Source organism: Lytechinus pictus, chromosome 2, assembly GCF_037042905.1.
Source record: "Lytechinus pictus isolate F3 Inbred chromosome 2, Lp3.0, whole genome shotgun sequence".
NCBI lineage: Eukaryota > Metazoa > Echinodermata > Echinoidea > Temnopleuroida > Toxopneustidae > Lytechinus > Lytechinus pictus.
The window spans coordinates 4,728,136-4,751,948 of record NC_087246.1 but is presented as its reverse complement, the minus strand read 5'-3'; the positions used below and the strand labels follow the sequence as shown (position 1 = coordinate 4,751,948).

At 35.1% G+C, this 23,813-nt stretch overlaps 1 protein-coding gene and 1 long non-coding RNA gene across 2 annotated transcripts; one reads left to right on the top strand and one right to left on the bottom strand.

The window, feature by feature from the left end:
* The first annotated feature begins 239 nt into the window (after positions 1–239).
* LOC129254961 (uncharacterized) lies at positions 240–5,471 on the top strand. Its single transcript, XR_008583828.2, has 2 exons — positions 240–371; positions 947–5,471. It is a non-coding gene; the product is annotated as an uncharacterized LOC129254961 (long non-coding RNA).
* A 2,367-nt stretch (positions 5,472–7,838) lies between these two features.
* LOC129280586 (cell cycle checkpoint control protein RAD9A-like) lies at positions 7,839–22,089 on the bottom strand. The gene is made up of 12 exons (XM_064107838.1): positions 22,023–22,089; positions 20,525–20,677; positions 20,101–20,215; positions 19,889–19,988; positions 19,423–19,529; positions 17,929–18,035; positions 17,131–17,195; positions 15,382–15,558; positions 14,048–14,131; positions 13,412–13,500; positions 12,319–12,707; positions 7,839–11,576 (listed from the first exon to the last, which is right to left on the bottom strand). The coding sequence occupies exons 1-12, from the start codon at positions 22,041–22,043 to the stop codon at positions 11,442–11,444; spliced, it is 1,542 nt and encodes a 513-aa protein (XP_063963908.1). The 5' UTR covers positions 22,044–22,089; the 3' UTR covers positions 7,839–11,441.
* Between the last annotated feature and the right edge of the window lie 1,724 nt (positions 22,090–23,813).

Below are 23,813 nucleotides of genomic sequence, written 5' to 3'. Positions count from 1 at the left end.
CACCCCTAAGACTTGCGCTTCAGATTTACCGTAAAAATATCTATTGATTGTAAAAATGTAACACTGATGAATGAGAAAGAGAATGTCATTATACTACTACTTCACACACACACACCCACACACATCAGAAACATTGAAGATGATATGGAATGGACAGGAACATCAATGCAAGTGAAATGCAGTAATAAAAAAAAATCCATCTCATAATGTTTTTCTTTCTATTTCTCCCTTTTTTTTACAGGACAACACATTTTCCAGTGTACAGAAAACAGTCAATGATATTGCAGCTAAAGCAAGACGCTTAGCGTATGACCCAACCTACATGTCACCATTTGCTATGCATGCAAGGGAGAATGGAATGGAGTTTACAGGTATGAACAAATATTGCCTTTCATATTTTTAGTATAAAAAAATGCAAACTCCCCCAAGTTCAAACTTGGTATAAATGGTGTAGTTGTTAACTTATGTTATCAAACTTAGACATATATATATTGCCAAGCTTGATGTTGGTCTCATTGTGTTTCTGTGTACATGCACTCTGCATTGGGAAAATTATATTATTTCAGACATACCAATTCAACGATACCCTTACCTCACATTGCAATGTCTAACATGTATTACCTATTTCCCAAAGTTCAATTTGTTATATGTAAATCTGATGCAGATATCATCTGAACTGAAGTTTACCTCACACCCCCTTTTCCTTCTTTGCACTTTCAATAAAAAAATCCTCATCTTATTTATCTCAATTTTTCAATGCACAGAAACATTCACAATGTTAGTTTACCCAACTCTCCACCTGAATTAAAAGGTATTTTCTACACAAGAATTGTGTAGAAAACACCTTTTGATTCAACAATTATTGAGATGAGCTTTATAGCTAGGAAATGTTTTGCTAACTTTGTAGATTACTCCTATTTTTGCTCATTCTTTATTTGATTCACAGGTGGTAAGCCAGATGATATCACCGTCCTGATGTCAACGGTTGGCTATGACAGCGATGACGACACATAGCACTCACTCACCTCCGTCTTGAGAGAGAGAGGCGGTTTCCCTTGTAGACTCTATAACAGACTGTTTGGTATTTTGGTACCTCAGATTGCAGTCCTGAAACAGTTTATCTTGTGAATAGATTATATATATGGAGACTTGTTAGCTAGGCCAGAAACAAGAGGATGGAATATGGTTTTGGGATCAAAGGATGGATGAGGGAGCAACCGAGAGGAAGTTATTGTGATCCTTGGAAGTAAAAGTTCAGATGTACTCTCCGATTCATGGTCTATATATAAAAGTCAACAGTTTGAGATGGGTGTATAATCTGTTCGTTGTGCAGCTTGTTTACAGGCGATGTTGAGGGAAAAGCTTCTGTATCTTTGGCAAAAACATGGTTTGCCCTCCCCTCTATCAATAAGAGGTCAGTTTCCTCAAGACTGCTATGCTAAAGAGGTGGATATTCATGTTGCTTCTACATATTAAAGCTTATCTATCCATCTATACTGATGGTCGAACATCAATGGTGCAAGGAGATGCTGAGGAAAGAACTAACAATTCATGGTGTTTGTTGTTGTAGGTTACCTTCAACATAGAGGAAGAGGTATCTGGTCAGGAATGAGGCAATCTTTGTCTCACCCAACCATTTCTCAGTCAATGCCCATGACATCCATATCCTTTAAAGGATCTCCCAGATAAGAAATCCAGTGATCCCAATGTCTTTCTACCCCCAACCAGGATCAGCTGTGTCCTTTTAAGAGGTTTATCCTGGTTGGGTTTTTAAAGTGGAAAACAGACGGGATCATCAGGGTATGCAGTCTGGTGAAATAAGAGTTAAAACAATATTATCATGTAGGCAGTGTCCATTAATGAATTCATTAATAATAATCATAAATTTTATATATAAAGACCAAATGTTATTCATAAAATGATTGTATGGTCATATTGGTGAAACAGTTTATTACAGTGTTGTCAAGCCTATACGTCTATAACTCTCTCAATAATTTGCAAGGCATGCTAGTCATGTTTCTATTTTATTTTATGAATTATTGTTTTTTTTTATTGAAGAGATACATGTACATGCTAATTTATGGTATTTATTATATTCATCATTTTAGAGAAGCAGCAATATCTGAATCATTTTTTTTTCTGTTCAATAATTTTTTTTTGGTTCTGAGAATATTGTAATCTGAATCCAGGTGAAGCAATTCAACAAAATAATTTTCTGTTACAGAAAACCTTCATACTCGATCAATCATTATCACTTCATGGAATAGTTGAAATGTATACTATGTTCATGGACAATAGTATGATGGAGATGACTTTGTTTAATTCAATTCAAGGTTCATTCTTAATCACAATACAAGAAGCTCAGTCTTATTTAGTGAAAATATTAGAAACGAGTGTGGATTCACATTATTGCAATTCATATCCAAAGACATGCTAAACTTTATAAACAGCTTTCTGAACGCCCTTTAAGATCAGTTACTTCACCAAGCAGAAGTGCTATCAAACAGTTTATTCAGTGAAGTGTCTCTTATTCTTTCTCCTTTTAGCACACTGTGCTTGCTACATGTATACAGCATGTTTTAACATGCTCTTTTTCACTCTTCCATTTAGTATTAATTCATGTGAATGATGTGAAATGTTATGTTCTCTTGCACAAGTTATAGCATCAGTTGTTAACCACAAAAAGAGGGACAAAAACACACTAGTTTGTTTTCACTGTAAATTGTCAACTGAATTGTGTTTTTTTTTCAATTGATGTGCTGATTTTAAGTGAACATATTGTGTACCATATTGCAATATATATATATTGAATCTTGTGTGTGATTTGTATTGTATAATGGTCTCTTTCACAGTCGGATAGCCTTTCTCTTCAGACTTCTTGAAGTAAATTATTGAATTCTGTTCACAATCTGGATAATCTTTAAGTTTTGACTGAAGGAGTTTCATACTGTGCATATGTTAAGAGGGTTTCAGATTTGAGTTGGGAGTTTGGATATCAAACTACTTGTAGCTGATGGAACACCAACTTTGCAAGGGAAGTTAAACTTGATCAATTAAAACAACTTTTAAAACTGTAAGTTACGAGCGATGATTATCCTTTCTAGGATCAACATCAACTGAATCAACATCAATGAACATTTGGTGTAATACTACAAGAAAGGACTGCCAATTTTATCGTAAAGTTGTTTGTAACTTACGAGCAGCTTATGAAATACCCACCAGAAGTAATTGACATTTATAATACAGATATGTATGTGGAGGAATTTTTATTTAAATTAATTGAAATTGCACCATCTACCATCCAAATATTGTGAATTCTTCTTTTCTTCATACATCACTATTTTTACAGACCCTGAATTTCAATGTTTTTCAAAAGCTACATTCTATGCCAGATCTCGTAACAAAATGTCACTTGTGGGCATCTTGATACAAACAAAAATCTTCTAAATTGATTCATACTATGTATACATTTATTTCAACCCACGACAAGCTTCATTCAACCTTCATAAAATAAGAGCAGCGTTGTTATATATTCCACTTTAATAGTGAAGTTGTCTTGGCATCAAGGCCAAATTGCTTTAAAATGGGAAAGGCAAATGACAGTACTTTTTTTAGATTAGAGCAGTCATTATCACATAAAATCGTTGCTTAGTATATTTAGAAATATATATGACTTTGACAAGACAATAAAGATCATGTGACATCCAGCAATTTTCTGGTTTATACAAGATTGACTGTAAAACATAGTGCTTCTGAACTGGATAATTTTCTTCTTTTTTGTTGTAAAAAAAATGTCTCTTTATGATGTATCATTCATTTGCTTGGCCAGCTTCATGATACATACTACACTTAGTGGTTTCTTTTGCTGTCTGTATGATGAATTGGCATGAAATCTTCAGAATTCTGCAAGAGATTCTTTGGATAACAAAGTATTAACTATGTTGCTTTATCATACATTGTACATGTACAAATGGAGTCTGCATCATTTATGGAAATCAGTAAAACACTTCCAAGTGTGGTTTTCTCTGTATTTTTTAATAAGTTATTAAACATTGGAATTTGATTTTTTTTTGTGTTTAATCAAGAACATATCAAAATTGATATAATACGAGTAAAAAGACAGAAATCCTAGGCTTTGCATTGTCAACATATCAATGATTTCATTTGATTATAATATTTGTTTTATTTTTTATTTTCAGTCCTTTTATGCTGTCTGCTATTTGTATAAAGTCAGAAAAGGGTCATTGTTTTATATATTTAATATTATGTATTGCAATATTTATTTGGTGCTGGGTGAACATGATGTGAACTATTATAATCCAGTCAGAAATTGTTGCAGAAATATCCTCAGTTTTATCTTATAACTACATATGATGTCTTTTATGTTAAAGTTTGTCTTTAAAAAAAAAATTGTTTCCTGTTCCATAAAATTTGTTGGTAGCAGGAGCTAGAATTCTATGAGAGTGTCATTTTATCTTAACATGTGACATGATTTCAGTAGCTTTTAACACTAGCTTGTAACCAGTCATTCATAACAAATTGTATCAAAGGTGAAAGGTTGTTTATTTATGATGAAATCAATGATATACAAGTCTTTGTTATGGGCCTCATTTAGCTGGAAAGAATTGTATTCAAAGCGAATCTTTCTCTTGGTAAGAGATACATGTACTTTATAATTGTGAAACATTCAGACTAGACTTGTTTAGTGGCTGGTGCACAAGATTCATGTCTTTAGAACCAGCACACTTTCAATTTACACCCGTCCGCAGGTTTCACAACGATGCATTTATTTTAATACCCCTTTCACAAACCCAATTATGCGGATAATATCCGCACAATTTGGTTGTAAAATCGGAGCAGGACCAGAGTTATCCGCATTATTTCGATGCTGCAATTATCCGCATAATAGCAGCATCGGGACCAGATTTTGGCTTTGTGAATGCATTTCCAAAGTAATTCGGATAATTGCCATGTTAGCAAGATTGACTTTATTATACCCTATTATTGGAAAATATTTCTTGCTTTAAAGTGATATTCAATTACTATTATGCTAGAATTAATACATCCTCCATTCCTCCTCAATTTCAATGAATTTTCCATTTTTTTAATGTTACATATAGTATGTAAAGCTCTAAAGATAATTCACTGTAATGAATTTTTCAGCCGTCCAATCAGAAATGATCTTTCATCAGGACACAGCTGGAAGCTTGTTTGTGATTGGTTGGACAGAAAAACTATCTCTCTGCTCTAATTCTGTCCTGTACAGTACCCTGACACGTACATGTTTATTATACGGAGAGATGGATCAGTTTTTGTGTGTTTTTACTTTGAAAGTGGGCATGGAAGGAGACCTCTCATAAATACATGTTTTAATAAAGAATGAAATCTTGTCAGTGTATATTATATTGACAGATATGATAGAATGTATATTGTTTTATTTGCCAATAAAATAAAAGAGATTTTTCACATTATATTTGATTTATAATGGTCTTCATCGATTGTACATGTATTGTTTAGAGGGGAAGTTCACCCTGACAAAATGTTTGTTGTAAAGATAGCTGAAAAAATAAGGAAAAAAATATTGAAGGTTTGAGAAAAATCCATCAAAGTTATTAGAATTTTAATTATTTGATTAGTGACGGCCTATGTGAGCAGCTTTCCTACATATCATTAGGGTATTAAAATAATCAATGAAATGTCACTTTTTCAGAAAATTGAAAATGGTTTGTACTGTACCTTCAGTATATCAATAGATAAATCATTTCACACCCGTTCCTAAAAAGAAAACAAGAATTTGTCATTAGGAACCATTAAAAAATTGAAATTTATGCAGTTTATTTTATATAATATACATGTATAAGGCAGCTGCTCGTTTATGACGTCACAAATCCAAAACAATGTTCTAATAAGTTTGTTAACCTTTTATTGATTTTCATCAAACCTTCACCAGTATTTTTTGTTAATTTTTTTGCTATTTTTACAACAAACTTTTTTTCAGGTTGAACTTCCCCTCTAAGGTACAGTAAATAGAAAATTAGTATAAACTAGTTTCCATCAGGTTGAAAGTAAATATAAAAGTAACTTTGCTTGAGCAGAATCTTTTGGAGACAATGGGTGATTCAAGTACGGTGTTCGGTGTTGAGAGCATAAAGATGCCCCTGAACCGAGCTCCAACACCGAGCTGGGCTCAGAAGAACGATACCGATCGCGTTCTCGATAGCCTATTAAGTCATGACTCTGCACTGCTGATCTTCTAAACTTTGCGCGAGAACTTCTTGACAACGAAAGTGAAATCGGGGAGAAATTGCATTAAATTCTCATCGTACAGAATGCCAACGCTTTAATCAACTCAAATTCGAAAGAGTAAATATTATTGTTCTTCAAAATATATAAAGCTCAAGTGATTTGTACTCATCTTAAATGTAAAAGCTAATTTACGGGGATGTTTCATCGTGTTCGTGAGCTTGAGATTGCCAGCACCAACACCGAACTTGAAATCACAATTTTCCCGATCCCTGGGGGTTGGTGTTGGTGAATGGGAAAATTACACGTAGATCGTCAACACCAGCCTCAATTCTGGGTTCAGCAGACAACATTCAACACCAGCCTGATTGCAAGTACAGTGTTGTGGCTGGTGTTGTCACAACACCAATACCAGATTTCAACATCGTACTTGAAAGCACACACTAAAAATCTTTTTGATTTAGAAGAAATTGAACTTCTATGTGATATCAATATGTATTTCATGTCTAAAATTGCTTTGACTGGGGCCAGGATCAGCTGTTGAATATCACAGATTGAAGAGTGTTTCTCTTTTTAATTATGCATATTCCTCATCTAACCACACAGGGATGTGATTGATAGGTCATGTTTGAGAGGGTATGGATGCATTCTAGAGGATGATGATGTTGGCTTTTCATAGCTGGGACTCCTTTATAAGACGGAGGAAGGGGGTGGGGGTGGTGGCAGATCTGTTTATACCACTTAAAAGAAAAAAACTATTTACAATGATTTGAACTGGGACATGAAATCTCACTGAGTGCAAGTTTACCCTGATATTGAGTTGGATTTTATAAAAGATTACAAACTGGGGGAAATATATTGATGAAGGTCTTGGTTAAATAATAAAATTGTTTATATTTTTCACTTTTATATTGGGATGTCACATGCTAGCAGCTCCCCATGTATTATGGTATATACTACATGACATTTACATTAAATACAATATTTTCAGAAAATTGAAAATAATTTTTAATACCCGAGTGTGCATTCCCTATATCCTCAGAAACATTATATCTCACGTGATTCAGTAAGACACATTTTCATCATCACAAACCATTGAAAATAAGATATGGGAAATATATGACCTATGGTACAGCTTTTCACATGTGATGTAACAAAAAACTTTTTGAATTCATAACTTTTATTATAATTCTTTGATGAATTGTCATCAAACCTTCATTGAAATGTCTCTTTTATTTTGATGGTTTCTTTTTTTTATTTAAAATGAATTTGATTTCAGGCTGGACTTCCCCCTCAATTCAACTATGAATTATATGGAAAATAAAGACTGGATATAGTCAGGCTCCATCAAATTCCCCTGTGTTAAAGGTCAGGGACATCATACAAGGGAATGTTCATACTTTTATATCATTTTTATTTACATGTGACTACTCATGTATTCATATCTTTTAGAAGTTCTGGAAACAAAATAGAACTGATTATTTCATCAATTGTAGAATTACTCCAAACAAGCTTCATCTCTGATAAAATTAGGAAAATTGTGAGACTTGAAAGATCACACACAATTCAGAATTTAAATATATATATATATTTTTAATGAATTTTACTTTCAAGTTTTCTCACGAATCTAAGTCATATGATGTTTGAAGGTTTGCATGGTGGTGTGAAAAAATATGTGATATCCAAGTCATATAAAGAGTCCATCAGTAATATTTCATCATGGGTTTAAAGAAGAGATTTAATAATCATCACAATGTCACACATTTCATCATAAAATATCAAACACTTGATAACAGTAAAGTGAATATATATAAATAATCTTTCTAATAGATCAAAAGAAGATTCATGAAATATAGACATGTAACAGTGGAATCTATTATAAAAAAAAAATTTGACTGAATTATATAGAGGCACAATAACTCAGCAGAGATGTGGCATCACAACCAAGTGGCCTAGTTAGGAGGACAAAGGCCTTAGAAGCAAGTGAATGCTGAACAATGGCAAACTGGTATAATAAAATCTTTTTAAGTTTTGATATCTTTCACTTTTGTACAAGAAAAGCTACCTTGATGGCTAGAGTGCTTGATTAACCAAGAATAACTTATCAGTACAAAGGTGTATTAAAGACAGAAGAATTCTAAGAAAATATCAATAGACTTAATTCTTTATTAAACCCTTAAAATCAATTCAACATATGTAGTAGGTCGCTTGGATAGGTTCTAAATATGATGGTCCTTTGTTACTTCAGCAGTACAAAACTAACCATGAACCAGACCACGTTTGACTTTCATTTCATGCAGGTCAAAAATAAATAAAATTGTACATTTATCTCTTTATCTCATTTATCTCTTAACTGTGAAATCAACAAGGCAGATTTGACTGAATAAGTAGAGGTCATATGATGGAATCATACGATTTATTCAAATGAATTCAAATATTTTCAAAAAAAAAATAAGTTTGATCGGTTGTAAACATAATCCTGACACAACATTGATGAATTGAAGGCATTGAATAAGTAGCATCTACTAAGATATCTGCCCAGAGGAGGAACAATAAAGAGTCTTGCAGATGAAGCTGTCAAAAGAGAGACAGTGGTCATACAACACGGCTGGCTTCGAAGGAATGGGAAGAGAGTAAGATCACATACAGCTCTTTTAGCAGAGTTGAATTTGCATTAACCAAAGAAGAAATCCAAGAGAAATGGTCTTCAGTGAAGTCAACTGCAGGCACATTAAAACTGCATGCAGTTGTACGTGACCAGAAGTTCCTAACTCATGAGCTCTCTTGCTATTGTGAAGATTGTTGTCCAAACTCTGTGCTCCCGACACAGCAGTGCCGATGTGTGATATGGATGGACATCACAGAACATCTGACAATCCACAAAAGATGGCTCATCCAATGTCAGAGAGGCCGATGACAATTGAACCACATGAGAATCCTACCACTGACAAACCTCCGAAGGGTCAACCCAAGTATTCATCCGGAGGAATGGGCTGCCACAGTGTATGATGACTGGTATGTCGGTCAAGATATCGAAACAGATGACAAAGAGATAAACATAACTGTCATGAATGCTGCAAGTGGCAAAGTGAAGGAAAATACATTCATGTCGCCGACCTCACCTGATAAAACATGGGTTGATCGTGATCAAGTTCTTTGCCACACTGAAGATCCAAGAGTCTCTCAACAAGAATCTTTAAAGCAGGCATTTTGTCTGACAAAAACCCATTGCATTCAAAGCTAAATGCTTTAAATAGCAAGCTGAATGCAAATACGAGTACTTAGAGCTCTCACATACCAGTTATCAGGTACTTTGACTTTAATTTATTCTCATGTTTATCATAACTTTCAGCCATTTATGATGTGGTTACCATATTTATCCCTGCCATATTGTTTGAAACTTTATATTTATCATAATGAGCCATGCAGCCTATAATGTATTTATTAATTTTATCATAACTCTGAACCATATACATGTGTAATATATGTTATCCTTGCCATACCGGTATATGTTTGAAACTTTATAAGCAATATATTATTTCACATGAAACATACATAGATTATCAGCATTCCGTGATTCATTTACCACATGTCTTCACTTGGGCTTATACACATAGCTGGTCCAAAATCGGACACAAAAGCCCCCTTAGATAGTCTCATATCTTTCACAAAATGATATTGCTTTCGATATTGACTAGAATCTCAATTCATAATCAAATCCTTTTAGGTTTGATCTTTCAGAATCAAGAAAGAAGTGAACATTCTTCATGTTCTTGATATTTTCCAACTAAATCAAGACAATTCCAAGAAAATATAGAAAACAGATGGCCATTTCATGGATGTAACATAGTCAAACAGTTGTAAAAATTAGAAAACGTTCATGCTTTAAAGATCATTTAAACAACATCTAAACGTTTTGACTCAGTCCTAAGTGTGGCCTTTCATTCTTTTGGGGTCACAATGATTTTGAGAAAACTTCATTTGTTCACAATTCTGAATGTCGAATTGGTCATCTTCAGTGGCTTTGACCCTATAAACGCATAATATCATTATAATAGAATGATAAAATCTGTTTGTCTAAACTATAATAAACTTTACTTTTGTAGAACATTCACGGCTACTACAACATTATTATCTGACCTCAATAAAGTTCATGGCTACATTCTCTTAGAACTGTGAATTAAATGAGGGCTACATGTACATGATATTTCAAGTTTGCATTTGATTATCACAGCAGGAATGGCATACTAGGTATGTCTCTAAAAGTTGTAATACCCAACCGTTACCACAAGGCAATTCTGCTTTCTGAAATGCATTACACTCAATATTTTTTCAATATTATGTGAAAATGTAAGACTATGTTATTATATGTTGATATATCCTACAGCATAAAGTTGTTTGTAAGGTAAGCATGACTTTATATCAGACTAGAACATTAGACTGGCTGGATTAGATCGTCACAATTTTCCTGGATTCTTTTTTATAAGTAGGAGTAAATTTTTCTAACTAAAATCAAATTTTGACAAATAATGAACTTTACATTCAAATGCTTGTTTGCAACCAGAAATTCAAGATCATGTTTTAATCTAAAATGACTATAAAGAATCTGATTTGACAGAATATGTTCTAGTACTTCATAAAGCCATTATCACTTTTCTTCCATACCTTGGAATGCATTTCCCCATGAATGTGAGCACACACATGGTACAAGGATTTACAGCAGAGCTTGAACTATCATCCACTATCCTTATCCTTTGCTAGCATCTATAACAGGCCTCCCTGGCTAAGTGATGGCGATGACATTACAGGCCTGTTACCTAGCGTGTAATGCCAGACCATTCTCTTAGATGGGAATAAACTGCCCTTAGAGATGGAGTGAAATATAAAAATATATCCTTCCACCAATAGTGCACCAGCCATTTCCTATCTAGGGTGAGAAGAATGGAACATCTCTCATCTACGCTGGGGTGAAATATAAAAACCTATAGTAGCCTTTATCACTATCCACTGCCCCATAAGATTTGAATTTTGAAGATGAATATCATATCCCATTTTGATGACTGTCACAGACAATCAATAACTATCCTTAATGTCTCTCAAGGATGGGCAGACTAAGGAATCTGAATCACTGTCACAGCCCACTGAGGGCATAACAAGCCTGGCACTTCTCTAGGATGTAGTAGAATATGTAGCTCATATCAGTCTTCATCACTATCCTCTGCCAGTACTGTTACAGCCCCTCCCTGATGGGGCTGAGATGGAGGGGGTCTACTCCTCTGGGTACTGCTCTGTGATTGCTGGGACTGTGACGCACCAAAGAACATAGATTTAAACTGTAAAGCAAAACAAAGAATAAAGCAAACCACATTGAACAGTCTGTTTCCACATCATGTGAACGGAATGATCAACTTAGGTTCTTTTCTGCAATAATATTTCTTCTCACCCATGAGTTTTCATAAGAAGAAAAAAAATGTATGTAAGTACAAGGCTTTGTTTGATGGTTTATAATATATTTAAAGTTTGGATTAGAAAAATTCATCATTCTTGCTTAGATAATTCTGTTTTACATAGAGCTTCAACTCCCAAACCAACATTTCAAAGGGTTAATTCTAAAAGTAATGGATTTGTATAGACTGAGTAGCAATATACAGTAGGGATGCTGTAGGAAAAGGTCATAGAAGAAACCTGGCGAGAAATACACTGAAAATGAACTTTACCAGAAATTATGAAAACTATTCCAACATTTTTATTACTACATTCAATACAGACTAATCCAATCTTCTATTTGATCCCCAAATTGCACATGAGCATTACAATCTAAGAGCTGGGCTTCCACTGCTCTATATAGATCCAGTATAGATTTGTTTAACCCTTTCCACGCGAACTTTGCACCAATGCATACTTGGTGCCACGCAAACTTCGCATTACATGCTCAAACAAACAATCCATTGTTTCCCTCCCTGAAAATAATTCAGCACAGAGGGGTTCATGGCCCAGCACACAAAGAGTTAAAAAGCTGCAAGATATTTTCTAATCAAGTATCAAATCAGGGAGCATAATACTGTACAAACTCACTTTTTTGCTTGGAGGAGTGGCCGGGATGAAGTTGAATTCATCATCGTCATCATCATCAAGGTCTACATCACTATTTCTATCCCCTCCTCCTCCCTCATCTCTGATGAGTGAAGGTCCACCACCATCACCTAAACTTTCCCTGCTGTCATCATCCATGAAGTTAGCCAGTAAGGTCCTGTTAGGACTTTTATGCCCCTCCTCCTCCGCTGACTCTGGTGGATGGAGACGGTCATCATGGTGACTCTGATCGTTGACCGTCTTCTGAAACCTGTGACTAAGGGCGGAGTCAAAGGGGATGACAGGGCTGGATGTGAAAGCTGTGTCGTCATTGTCCTTGGAAGTGGATGGGGTAGGGTCTAGCCTGGATGAAACAGGAGGCCCTGTAGCAACTGTATAAACAAATGGATGGTTTAACATAAGAATATGTGTTTCCATTCAATTCATGCTTGAATTCCTCTTGATAACCACTTTTGCCAAATATTGCTGGCAGATTAATAAGCAAATATCATACAGTATGCAGGTTAATAATCTTAAAATATGTCTATCTAAATCTACATATCGGTTGATTTCACGGTGTTTGTTATGGTTTTGAGAACAGTCTCACCCATGTTGATGAAATAAACATATCATATCATGAAAATTAAATAATTATTTATTGCCACGTCTAGGACCTGTAACATAAATATATAAGGGCCAAGTCCATGCAAGGGACCAGTTGATTCAAATAAAAAAGAGAAAATGAATCAAGAATAATGGCAACACTTTAATTTACAAATTGGATATGAAATAATAAAGATATGGCATTTTAAAGGTTTTTCTTGAACATTTTATGCACATCATAGAACTTATGTAAATGAGAGAGCCACTGAGGTCAAACATTCACAATTTATTTCATTATACATGTATGAAATATGAAAAATTAATTTCTAACCCTAATCAGGCTGGACTTTTTTGGCTATGCTATACTGGTGGGGGATTTCTGTAGCAGCTTATACAACATCATTAACATGTAGCCATGTCTACATATTTCACAAATGACACACAGCCTTTAACACGGAACGTTTGTATGAAAGAGGAAAAACTATATACCAACCATTTTCATTTGTTTGGTTGACTGTCCTTTCATTCCTATTTAATAAGTCAGCCATTAGATCATCAGGAAAGTCGTCTTCATATTCATCTCTTTTACAAAAAAAAAAAGACAGTGATCAGTGAACTAGGTTTAACTTCCTATAACAGAATTCTAAGATTGGCTACTGTTAGTAATCATCAACTCTACTTTTTACTACACCATCATCATCATCATCATCATCATCATCATCATCATCATCATCACCATCACCACCACCACCATCATCACCATCACCATCATCATCATCACCATCACCATCATCATCACCATCACCATCACCATCATCACCATCACCATCATCATCATCATGGCAATCATCATCACCCACATCCATTATTATTATCATTTAGAAGTTAAAACCAAATTTTCCTGTTCCATTGTTCTCTTTGGCACTTATTCCCACAACTATAATGTGTATGTTGTATTCCTGTTGGTTGTTGCTTTTTCATACCACTTTCAATCATATTTTTTTTTTTTTTTAAACTGTAGAAAATAGATTGAACTTTAAATTGATGTCTGAAAGTTACAGCAATAGGATATAACTCTTAAAAAGCTTCCACCATATTATACAAGAGGACGCTGATGCACTTATCTCACCTTGTTGTGTGCCCATTAGGCATTCTCCTATCGTCTCCATTATTGTTTGATTGATTCTTCCTAGAACCTGGGCCAGCAGTAGAACTAAAATAAAATACGGACACCATAAGAAAAAAAAAACTTGCCAAGAATAACAATATCTGACAGACATGTAATCTATAATGGTCATTTGCAAGACTCAAACAAACATTTAAAAAAATGCAGAAGACTTTTCAAGCAAAAGGTGAAATTCTAGACAACATTTGTATATGCAAGCTACATCCTTTAAGTCCAAAGGGCTGTTGTTCCTCTGCATGTCCATGCAAATTGACATATGACAAATGAATTGAATTGAAGTTATTTTTTTATTGAATCCAATCCCACCCTTTGAAAACTAATCACTCATCACCTATGTGTATTCAATTCTCGCTACCCCAAATAGGAACAAAAATCTCATAATGCGCGAGACAAGATAATTTTCACTCCGTTGGGTCGTCATCACCACTTCCGGTTCAGAGTCATGTTCGCGCGAGGTCCGCGATACTGAGTTTTCCACCACGCTGAAATCGATGCCAATCAGCGTAATATGTACTGATTATAATACTTTTTATTTCATTTGGTCAGTTTTGATTCCATTTGAATTATAAATAAAAATAAAAAATATATTTCACGTGAAAATAATTTTTATTCATGTTTTTATTTGGTTATAAAAAAGTAAACAAAAAATGAATATCTTAAAATTTTGCATTTAGCGACCGGCCTGACATCACGATCGTATTCGACAAGACGCTAAATATATACAGCATTCATTCCGTTCAATTTTTCGTCGACCACAAAATGGATAAAAAAATCAGTTTCGGAACTTAAAAAATCTTAACTGACAGAGAAATACCGTGCAATGGAAAGCGTCGGGCAGAATAAGTGACTTTAGCAGAAAAGGCCGTTAAACTGTATCGTGAAAGAGAGGGTTGTGATCACGAACTTTCCGAGCGAAAGCGACGTTGTGTTGTTGTGCATGACGGCAGTGTTGATCTGAATGGCAAAACAGTGCATTGGACTTCCGAACAGGAAGTTGTAATACCGAAAAGCTATCCCATAATGCAATGCGCGTTACAGGGATTTTCCCGGATCTCGGCGAAATCGCTATTTGGGGTAGCGAGAATTCTAATGACTTCTACCACTCACACATGTATCAAGTATATTCATTTTGCAATAATTTCATAAAGTCTACCATTGCTCAGTTTATTATACCATCCAGTAAAACTAAAATTTGTGATACTTTTTAACCAGTCATAGTTATATGCTCTATACTCATTAAATGCACCTGTGGTATACATTTTTTTAAAATGACATACCTTTTCCTAGGATTATTCTTCTTTTTGTGTCTCTGCTGAGGATTGACTGGAGCAGCTTGACTTGCTCTGGCCTGCTGGGAGGCACCGGTCACTTGACTACTGGACACTTCAGTCAAGGTAGCCAGAACAAATGTAGCCTCTAATGTCTGCTCAGACTCTACACTGAATACAATGGGTCTGGTCATGACAAGTATAGAGAGAGGAAAGTAGAAAGAAATAACTCTTAGAACTGGATGTTTGCTAGTTCATAGGGCCAAGTTATAGAACTTTTTTAGACCACTGACAGGTGAAATAGGAAAAAATGCATAACAAATTAAGTGTCACCAAAGACTGTGTATATATATACCACCCAATTTAGGACTTATTTTCTTATCCAGATCAATATATCATTATTTTTACATGATACATACACATATTCAAAACCTTTACTCAATGGAGTAGAATTATGGAAATAAAGAGGATTTCTCAACTTTCTTGTTTAAATTTACCAGACCATAGCTCTCGCTCATAACTTTATCATCCTGTTGTATGGGGGGGGGGGGTAACCATTTTGTTCTGTCTGTTTGCGACTCTCTGTCTTAGAACTACAGCTGGGTAATGAAGAACCCATTCCCATCTTCTGTCTTGATCTGGTTTCTTTTAAACCAATTTAGGAAACCAGTTTAAAAGATTGCTTGGCTAGCATTTTCATCACTATCTCTTGAACTGGTTTCCAGGTCTACTTCATGTAAAGTTGTATTGTTGCTATGAGGTTACATGTTTCAAGCAAATATTTAAATTGCAGCACAGGCTCAATCATCAGTATTCTACACAGCGTCTTTACTGAGTAGCATGACAAACATGCACACCCTATTGTACTTCTGTATGAAGATCGCTAAGGGAAGACCTGGGCCCCGTCTTACAAAGAGTTACGATTGATCCGATCAATCGCAACTATGGACGGCCAGCAACGTCAACATCTATTATGCATGTTTGTTCAAAATATTTTCTTGCTATGATGTGTATTCATGCATTCACCATTTTCTTCAAAATTCACTGCACTTCTCTTTGCATACAAAGGACATTGTGCAAATTTTTCTTAGAAAAATTTATGACACTGATGGATTTCCATAGAGTTACGATTGATCGGATCAATCATAATTCTTTGTAAGACGGGGCCTGGGTGTTTCTTTCCTTCGTTTTAACCAGTTTAACAAGGCAAAGCGGTCTTGAATACTGCATTGCAAGGTGGATTTCCAAACTGGTTGAAATCACTTCCAAGACCGCTTCAAGCTTTCCCACTACACGTTAAACTTGTTTCCACTAAAACTTGTTTAAGGAAGTAAATGATAACATGATACGAGTCGCAAATAGACCAACAAAATGGCACACCCACGCAATGGGATTGTAACATTTACAAGCCAATAATTTTTTTTGAAATTAGAAATCTTGCTTGGTAATCTTATTTCCATAGTCCTACCTGATTGATATCATATAGATTTTTTTTAATTTAGTTATTAACCCTTACCAGGCTGGGCTTGTTTCAAAGTTTCATCTAAATTGTTCAAAACAAGCTGTTCGCAATGGTTAAATTAACAATTTCAAATGCTTAAGAGAAACTCAAGCCTAAATCACACTACACAAAATGTTTGGAGATAAAGGCTATCTCAAGTTCATGAAACTCAATGATTTATTGATAAGTAGGCAAAGTAGACCAAAACTTAACCAGGAAGAGCATTTTCCAGAAAAGAAAATGATACTTTAACTTACTTTCCTGGTGTTTCAAAGTGAACAGACAGTGGAAGGCCAGCAGCATCAGAGAATGACAGGATTGCCTGAAGGTATGAGGAAAAATAATTTATTACACATATCATATTCAAAACGAATATTATAGGATCTGTACCTAGGTTACAAAACAGGTTATTACCTCACTGATAATAACAAAATAGGCTATGACATCAGAATATAACATCAAAGGAGGTAGGACATTTCTGGAAGAAAGCAAAAACATCCATGGCAACACAATATTGTACAGCTTCCAAGAATGGTATGTGATCTGATTGATTTGGTTCCGAAACAATTCAACAAGTACTTCGATTTTAGAGTAGCTCATTAGTACATGTAAGTGTATTGGGAAACATCCATCTGTTGTAGAAAACAAACTATGTATCTTTGCTTGTGCTTCTAAGGGCCAAAATAATTAACCTTCCGCTTGGTTCACTATCTGGGTACCCGCATTCGGTGTGATCATTGGCTCTGCTTTTATATTTTTCATTATTTGGCCCTGGATACACAACATGCTAACATGCATTATGACTAGACAGCAACAGGACTACAAGACATGAAAATAGTTTTCAGAAGCTTTCAGTACTAACAAGTTATTAATCTCAGATAGTTGTGAGTCCATAGTATGACAAAGTAACAGTAAAGTGCTTCAAATTTAAGGATTTTACTGAAATAAAGTAGTCCTCTGGAAAGATAATGAAGAGATGTACTTCCAGCAGGTGAGCTGAAGTGAAGGTATGATGACATCAAATGAGTGCTGATTCAAGAAAATTATTCACTCACCCTGAGGTCTTTGAGAGAGAATGTGACTTCTGTATCTACTCCAATGAGATACTCTGTAAACTCCTCAGGTACAAGACGCAGTTCAGAATGTACCACTTTGGTTGGATCTGTGAAGATACAGACGAAACAGGAGAAATTACTGCACTTAATTGTCCAGTAAGAAGCTTATTTGTGTTAATACAGTGAATTAACAGTGGTGACTTTTATGCAATGATTAACAACTGGGCAAGGTTTTACAAAGAGTTGCAAGAAATTCAAATCCAACTTAAATTGCAATCTATCTCAAATTCCTATTTCTGCACAAAAGAAGAAAATAAATATCAAATTTGCCAGGTGACAGGCCTAAATCAATAATAATACATGTTGCTCCACATGCTTATCTGTGATGGCAATATTTAGGGTGCTCATATTTTATTTATCTAAGTAGATTTAATGAATTTACATAGCTTAAGGTAAAGTTGGTAAACTTACTTAGAGGGGTACTCCAGGCTGAAAATAATTATATCTAAATAAAAAGAGTAAAATTCACCAAACAAAATGCTGAAAATTTCATCAAAATATGATAACAAATAACAAATTTATAAAATTTGAGGAAACAGCTATATGCAAGCCTTCATGAATATACATTAGGTGGCTGATGATGAAAGGTTCTCATTTTCCTTTTTTTCTATGTTATTATATGAAATCATAATTATTTGATATTATACAGGTGCTGTCTTTATAGCTACAGTGGATGGCAGTGGTCGGGCCCAACCAGCACAGAAGATTTCTGACCACCACTCATCATGAAAAGCATTGCTTCCGTCCACCACTAATTTCAAATGAAATCATTCGAAACTAATTCCTTGCAGAGAGGAATTGCACTTGTGTTCATTTCCATCCTCAATCTTGTTTTATTTACACTAAACATTCTTATATTTGATAAATATTAATTTATTTTCAAAGATTTGCTAATGTCAGATTGCTATTACATTAATGTTCCTTCACTTTTGGCTTAAGACCACTAACTCAGCCTGAAAGAAACTTTGTAAAGCTATGAAATAGCAACCACCACTAAAATGGGTCTAGCTAAGACACTGTACAGGTGCGTATGATACATCTCCCTTGTAACTAAATAAGTTGCAACAATGAATATCTTATGCATTAAATCAGTTGCCAATCCAATTTTTTTTCATTCTTGGTGTCCAGACAAAAATTGAATAAATGTAATTTCCTATGATAAAATACATCATCAGCTTGCCCATTGGCAATTCACGAGGTCAATCATAGAACTGTTTTACCGAAATAAATAATACAAAGCTAGTATGCAATGACTTTATTACATGTCCGATTTTTGATGAAATTTTAATGGAATTGTCTGTGTGAATTTATTTATCGGTTTAAATCATATTATTTTCGGACTCGAGTACCCTTTTAATGTAGATCTATAACGACATGGTAACAATTTAATCTTGATTCTCTGCAACTACTCAACATTAGCTTAAATATAATTACCTGGTTCATCATCAACATAGTTCTTGTAACCAAGCTGTGTAGGGGTGACAAACATAGTGACTTCTTCTTGAGATGACTGGAAGCTTCCTACTGCCTCTGCTAGTAATCTAAAGATAATACATTAAACATGTTGTAAATGGGAAATACAACATGAGGAAGACAATCACTTTAAATACAGCCACAGCAATCACTTAGATGATCCTGAATATCGAAATCCTTGCATTTAATAGAGCTTACATAAACAGTAATCACACCACAACAATACATTCTGATATACCGCATTTTAAAGTCATAATTAAGAGGAGGGGAAGAGGGTGAGGAGGAGGGGAAAAGGAGGAGGAGGAGGGTGATGATGATGATGATAATGATGAAGAAAATGGTAGAGTAATAGCCCTTTTATCACCGATCAAGACCTCATATTAAAAGTGTTTTGACAGATCCAAATTCCTAGTTGTAAAATACTAACTTTGCTGGAGCAGTAATCCTGTTTGGACAGAGGTCTTTGGAGAAGACTGCTTGAAGGGTCTCTGTTTCTTGGTAGACTAAGTTGTAGGTCTTCACAATACCTGTCAAGAACAATTTTTACAGCACCTTGGTAAGTTCCATCTAATCATAAGCTGAGAATAGGTTACAGGGTCTATGAAATCATCTTTGAAAGATATAAGAGATTGTTCTTACCATGTCTGCAGTGAAGCTGAAAGACAAGTCGGCAATCCTCGGCATCAAGATTAATGTTACATCTGTCTACATTCTTCTCTAGATTAGACAATGATTTGAAGACTGCTAAACAGGACTGACAAAGAAGAAATATTTGAAGTTAGATGCAAATTTGTACAATCCATCAACAGACTGAAAAGAAGTTTCAATGAGAAGATATCCCTGAAAATTAGGTGATTACCTTTTTATATTAAAATTAAACAAAAAATAGAGGTAATTTCATCAATGGATGTAAACGATATTGAAAACAACATAATAACAATAGAAATAATCACAACGTTCATAAGTGCATGTATCAACTCTCAAGAGTGTTGAAGACACTTTTGGATAGGGAAAGCATTATAAATTCTTACCGGTAGTTCCCATTTTGAAAAACTATTTTTACCTTCATTGTGACTCTCCATCTGGTAGTCTCTTCAGCATCCTGGGAGGCTTGAGATGGGGTATCTATCCTATCGTCATAGCGAAGAAAGAAACTTGGACTGAACAAGAAGCAGGAATAAGCTGACCGAGAAGAGTTAACTGCTCGTAATGCCAACTGAAACAAGAGAGATAAAGAAAACAAATTTCATATCATAGATTGTACTTGAGGTAAAGGCTGTGTCAGCTCTCATGGGAAATTTGACAATTTTTTCAGTTGTTCTTCAGTAAAGCAAGTAGAATAAAGTTTTATGACTTTTAAACATTTTTCTAATCTAGTTTGTTTTCATCTGCAGCAATAGCTACTTGCAGAAAGTTTTTAACCCTAATACTCCCGGGGTATTTCAAAGCTTGTTATTACCAGGGAGGGGCCATTATGGTCCCCCCCCCCCCCAGATCTCAGCCATGGGTTGCCCGGTTGCCTCAAAATTTTGCACAAGGGTCAAGAATTCTGTAATCTACAAAGTTATATAGCTAAATATACGAAAGTCCTTTTATTCATTTTTTATTAATTGATTTATGCGAGAAATCATAGATTTTGGTATTTCTCACTAAATAAAGCCTCAGGGATAGCAATGTTTAGTACAAATGTCTTTCATAACTCCCTCATTAATTCCTGAAAGAAAAAGATAGCTTGTGGTAATTATTAATGTATTTTCTTGTTTTTCAATTCTCTTATGTATTTCTTTGTTTTCCGTTAAGCGTTTTTTCAGATGCGTTTGTGTGTGAACTGAGGCGTATGCAGGATTTTTTAAGAAGGGGGTTTTCAAACTGAAAGAAGTGTTGACAACCCCCAAAAAATTAAAATAAAGGTCTTCACCACAAATTTTAGGTCGTTTTGTACCTCAAAAAAATTGACATGCAAAAAACAAAATAAGTCTTCAACAATTTTTCAGGGGGGGGGGGAGGTTTTGGGTATTAAAAACATTTAAGGAGGGGGATGAACACCTGTAACCACCCCCTGCGTATGCCACTATTATGAGGGGGTGCATGAGAGTGTGTGTGTGTGTGGTAATTATTTACACTATTTTAAACAATGATGATACTTACTAGAATAGTATACATAAATTGGAAAAGCTCCTGATTTTGTCCATAGGGTTTTATACAGTCATATGGAGAAATAGTAAATTTTCAGTGACATGTGTTCGGTAAACGTAATCTGACACCTGCACGGTAGATTCGATCGCCATAAATTTGGTATCGAAAGGTGCGGGAAGGATCAGAGAAAAAAGTCATGAAATTTTGTTTTGAAATATTTAGGCGTTAGGAAGTACCGACAAAAATTTGACAGGGGGGTGGGGTCATACTGGCCCCCCCCCTCCCACGGTAGTATTAGGGTTAAGTGATATTGGACTCCTAAAATAAGCAAAAATAACAACACGGCAAGAATATCAGCTTACATATAGCTATTTGGAGAATCTTTAATTATTCTTAGCTGTGAATACCAGATAGTATATACTTACACCTGTCTCCAATGGTTCCATATACAGATCTTCCCCAACTTTGGAAAGACAATGAATGGCTCGTCCAAAGACTGTTCAAAGGAAAATACAGAGTGGTCATTAGTCAAACTCTATATAGGGGTATAAAAATTCACCATAAAATCTTGGGAACATTTTATTAACATATGTGATCTGACAATAGTCAGATCTGACAACTTTTCTTGATTTTGATCAGCTGACAAGCACTGTTACCATGGTAACGTTCAAATTAAAACATGAGATATTGGATAAAACGTCCGGCATCTACACATTTTCTGGTAGCCGAGTTGATTGTCTATCAATGTGATATGTTTCCATGGCTCATCCGGGATTAGAACACAGTCCCAGGACAGCATAAACATACTTTCATAGGCTTGCTATTGGCAGTGCCTATTTTTAGTTATGAGTCTACAGTGCATGTACAGTACATGCATTTCATGCACATTTTATGGAGAATTTAAGCCTTATTTTTCACTTTTTAGGACATTTCCATTCCAGGTGAGTTTTGAGCAAAGTAGATAATAATGCTAGTAACAAATATTTTAAGTTAAAGTATACACACAAAGAAAATTCACGAAAGTGATGATTATAGACAAATTATATATGAATGGAAAGGTCTTGTCTTTTTATACACAAATATGTCACTAAAAAGTCTTATCGATGTCGTGGAAATGCAAGAAATGAAATTATTAGAGACCATTCTAAGCCCCCCAGCCGCCCCCCAGACCGACAGTTCACGCAGTGAAAACAGTCGAGAATAATGACGTCACACAATAATCGAGCTCATCATCCCTCTGTGCATAATACACTGAATCACCTTACTGACCTCTTCAATATCTTCCGAATTTACCATTTTCTTCATGTAATGTGACATCCGAATTCTGTTTTCGACAACTTCAGACTATAAGGGAACCAGAACTGTGTTATTTTGCCCGTTTTTTATTGAATTGTGAACTGGAAAGATCGATTTTGTCCACTCGACAGTCTTCGTTGTGTTGCTCTACTAACTATTGAAAAACTCCAAGCTGCACGGTCCCATTCACTTGCTCCCGATGCATGTTGCAGGCTACGCTGTTTGATCCAGTCAAAAGTCAAGGTAAGCATGTTTGGAAACTGTACTTGTTCTGACGATGCATTCAGGTCAGATGACAGATACAGATCTGATATAAGTTTAGAATCATGCATTTTGGCATAACTACTATTAAAATTAAAAAGTTTTTATTTTAGAAATAATGTTTTTGTACAATTCCACCCAAGGCAAGGGTTCATTACATGCCGCCACGCACAGAAAAATCAAGCCATAGAAGTCGTGTGTTGTGGACCCAAGAAGTGAGATCCCAGACGCCTCCAGGCTAAGCACGCGCGACCCACTAGTTAGAAATCCACTGCCAAACGCGGTTCGTGGTGCGGGGTTAGTATACTTAATACGTGTGAGTGGCACAATTCCAGCAGATTTTTTCTTCAGATTTCTAAAACTGGTCAGGACTCAGGCAGGCAATTAAATTATTTAGGAGCACTGAGTGGTATGGACCATGGCTGAAAATCTGCTGTTTCAGAGGAATGTTTAAGTTTTTATTATACACAGAATTATATCACCATGATGCCGATGTCATGAAGCCAGACAAATTTTCAGCAGTGATTACCCTGATTCCTGGCCAAAATCACTCACACGTATTGCGAGGTTAGTATTAGTATACTACTAGTACGTATTGCGAGGTTAGTATTAGTATACTAACCACGAACCGCGTTTGGCAGTGGATTTCTAACTAGTGG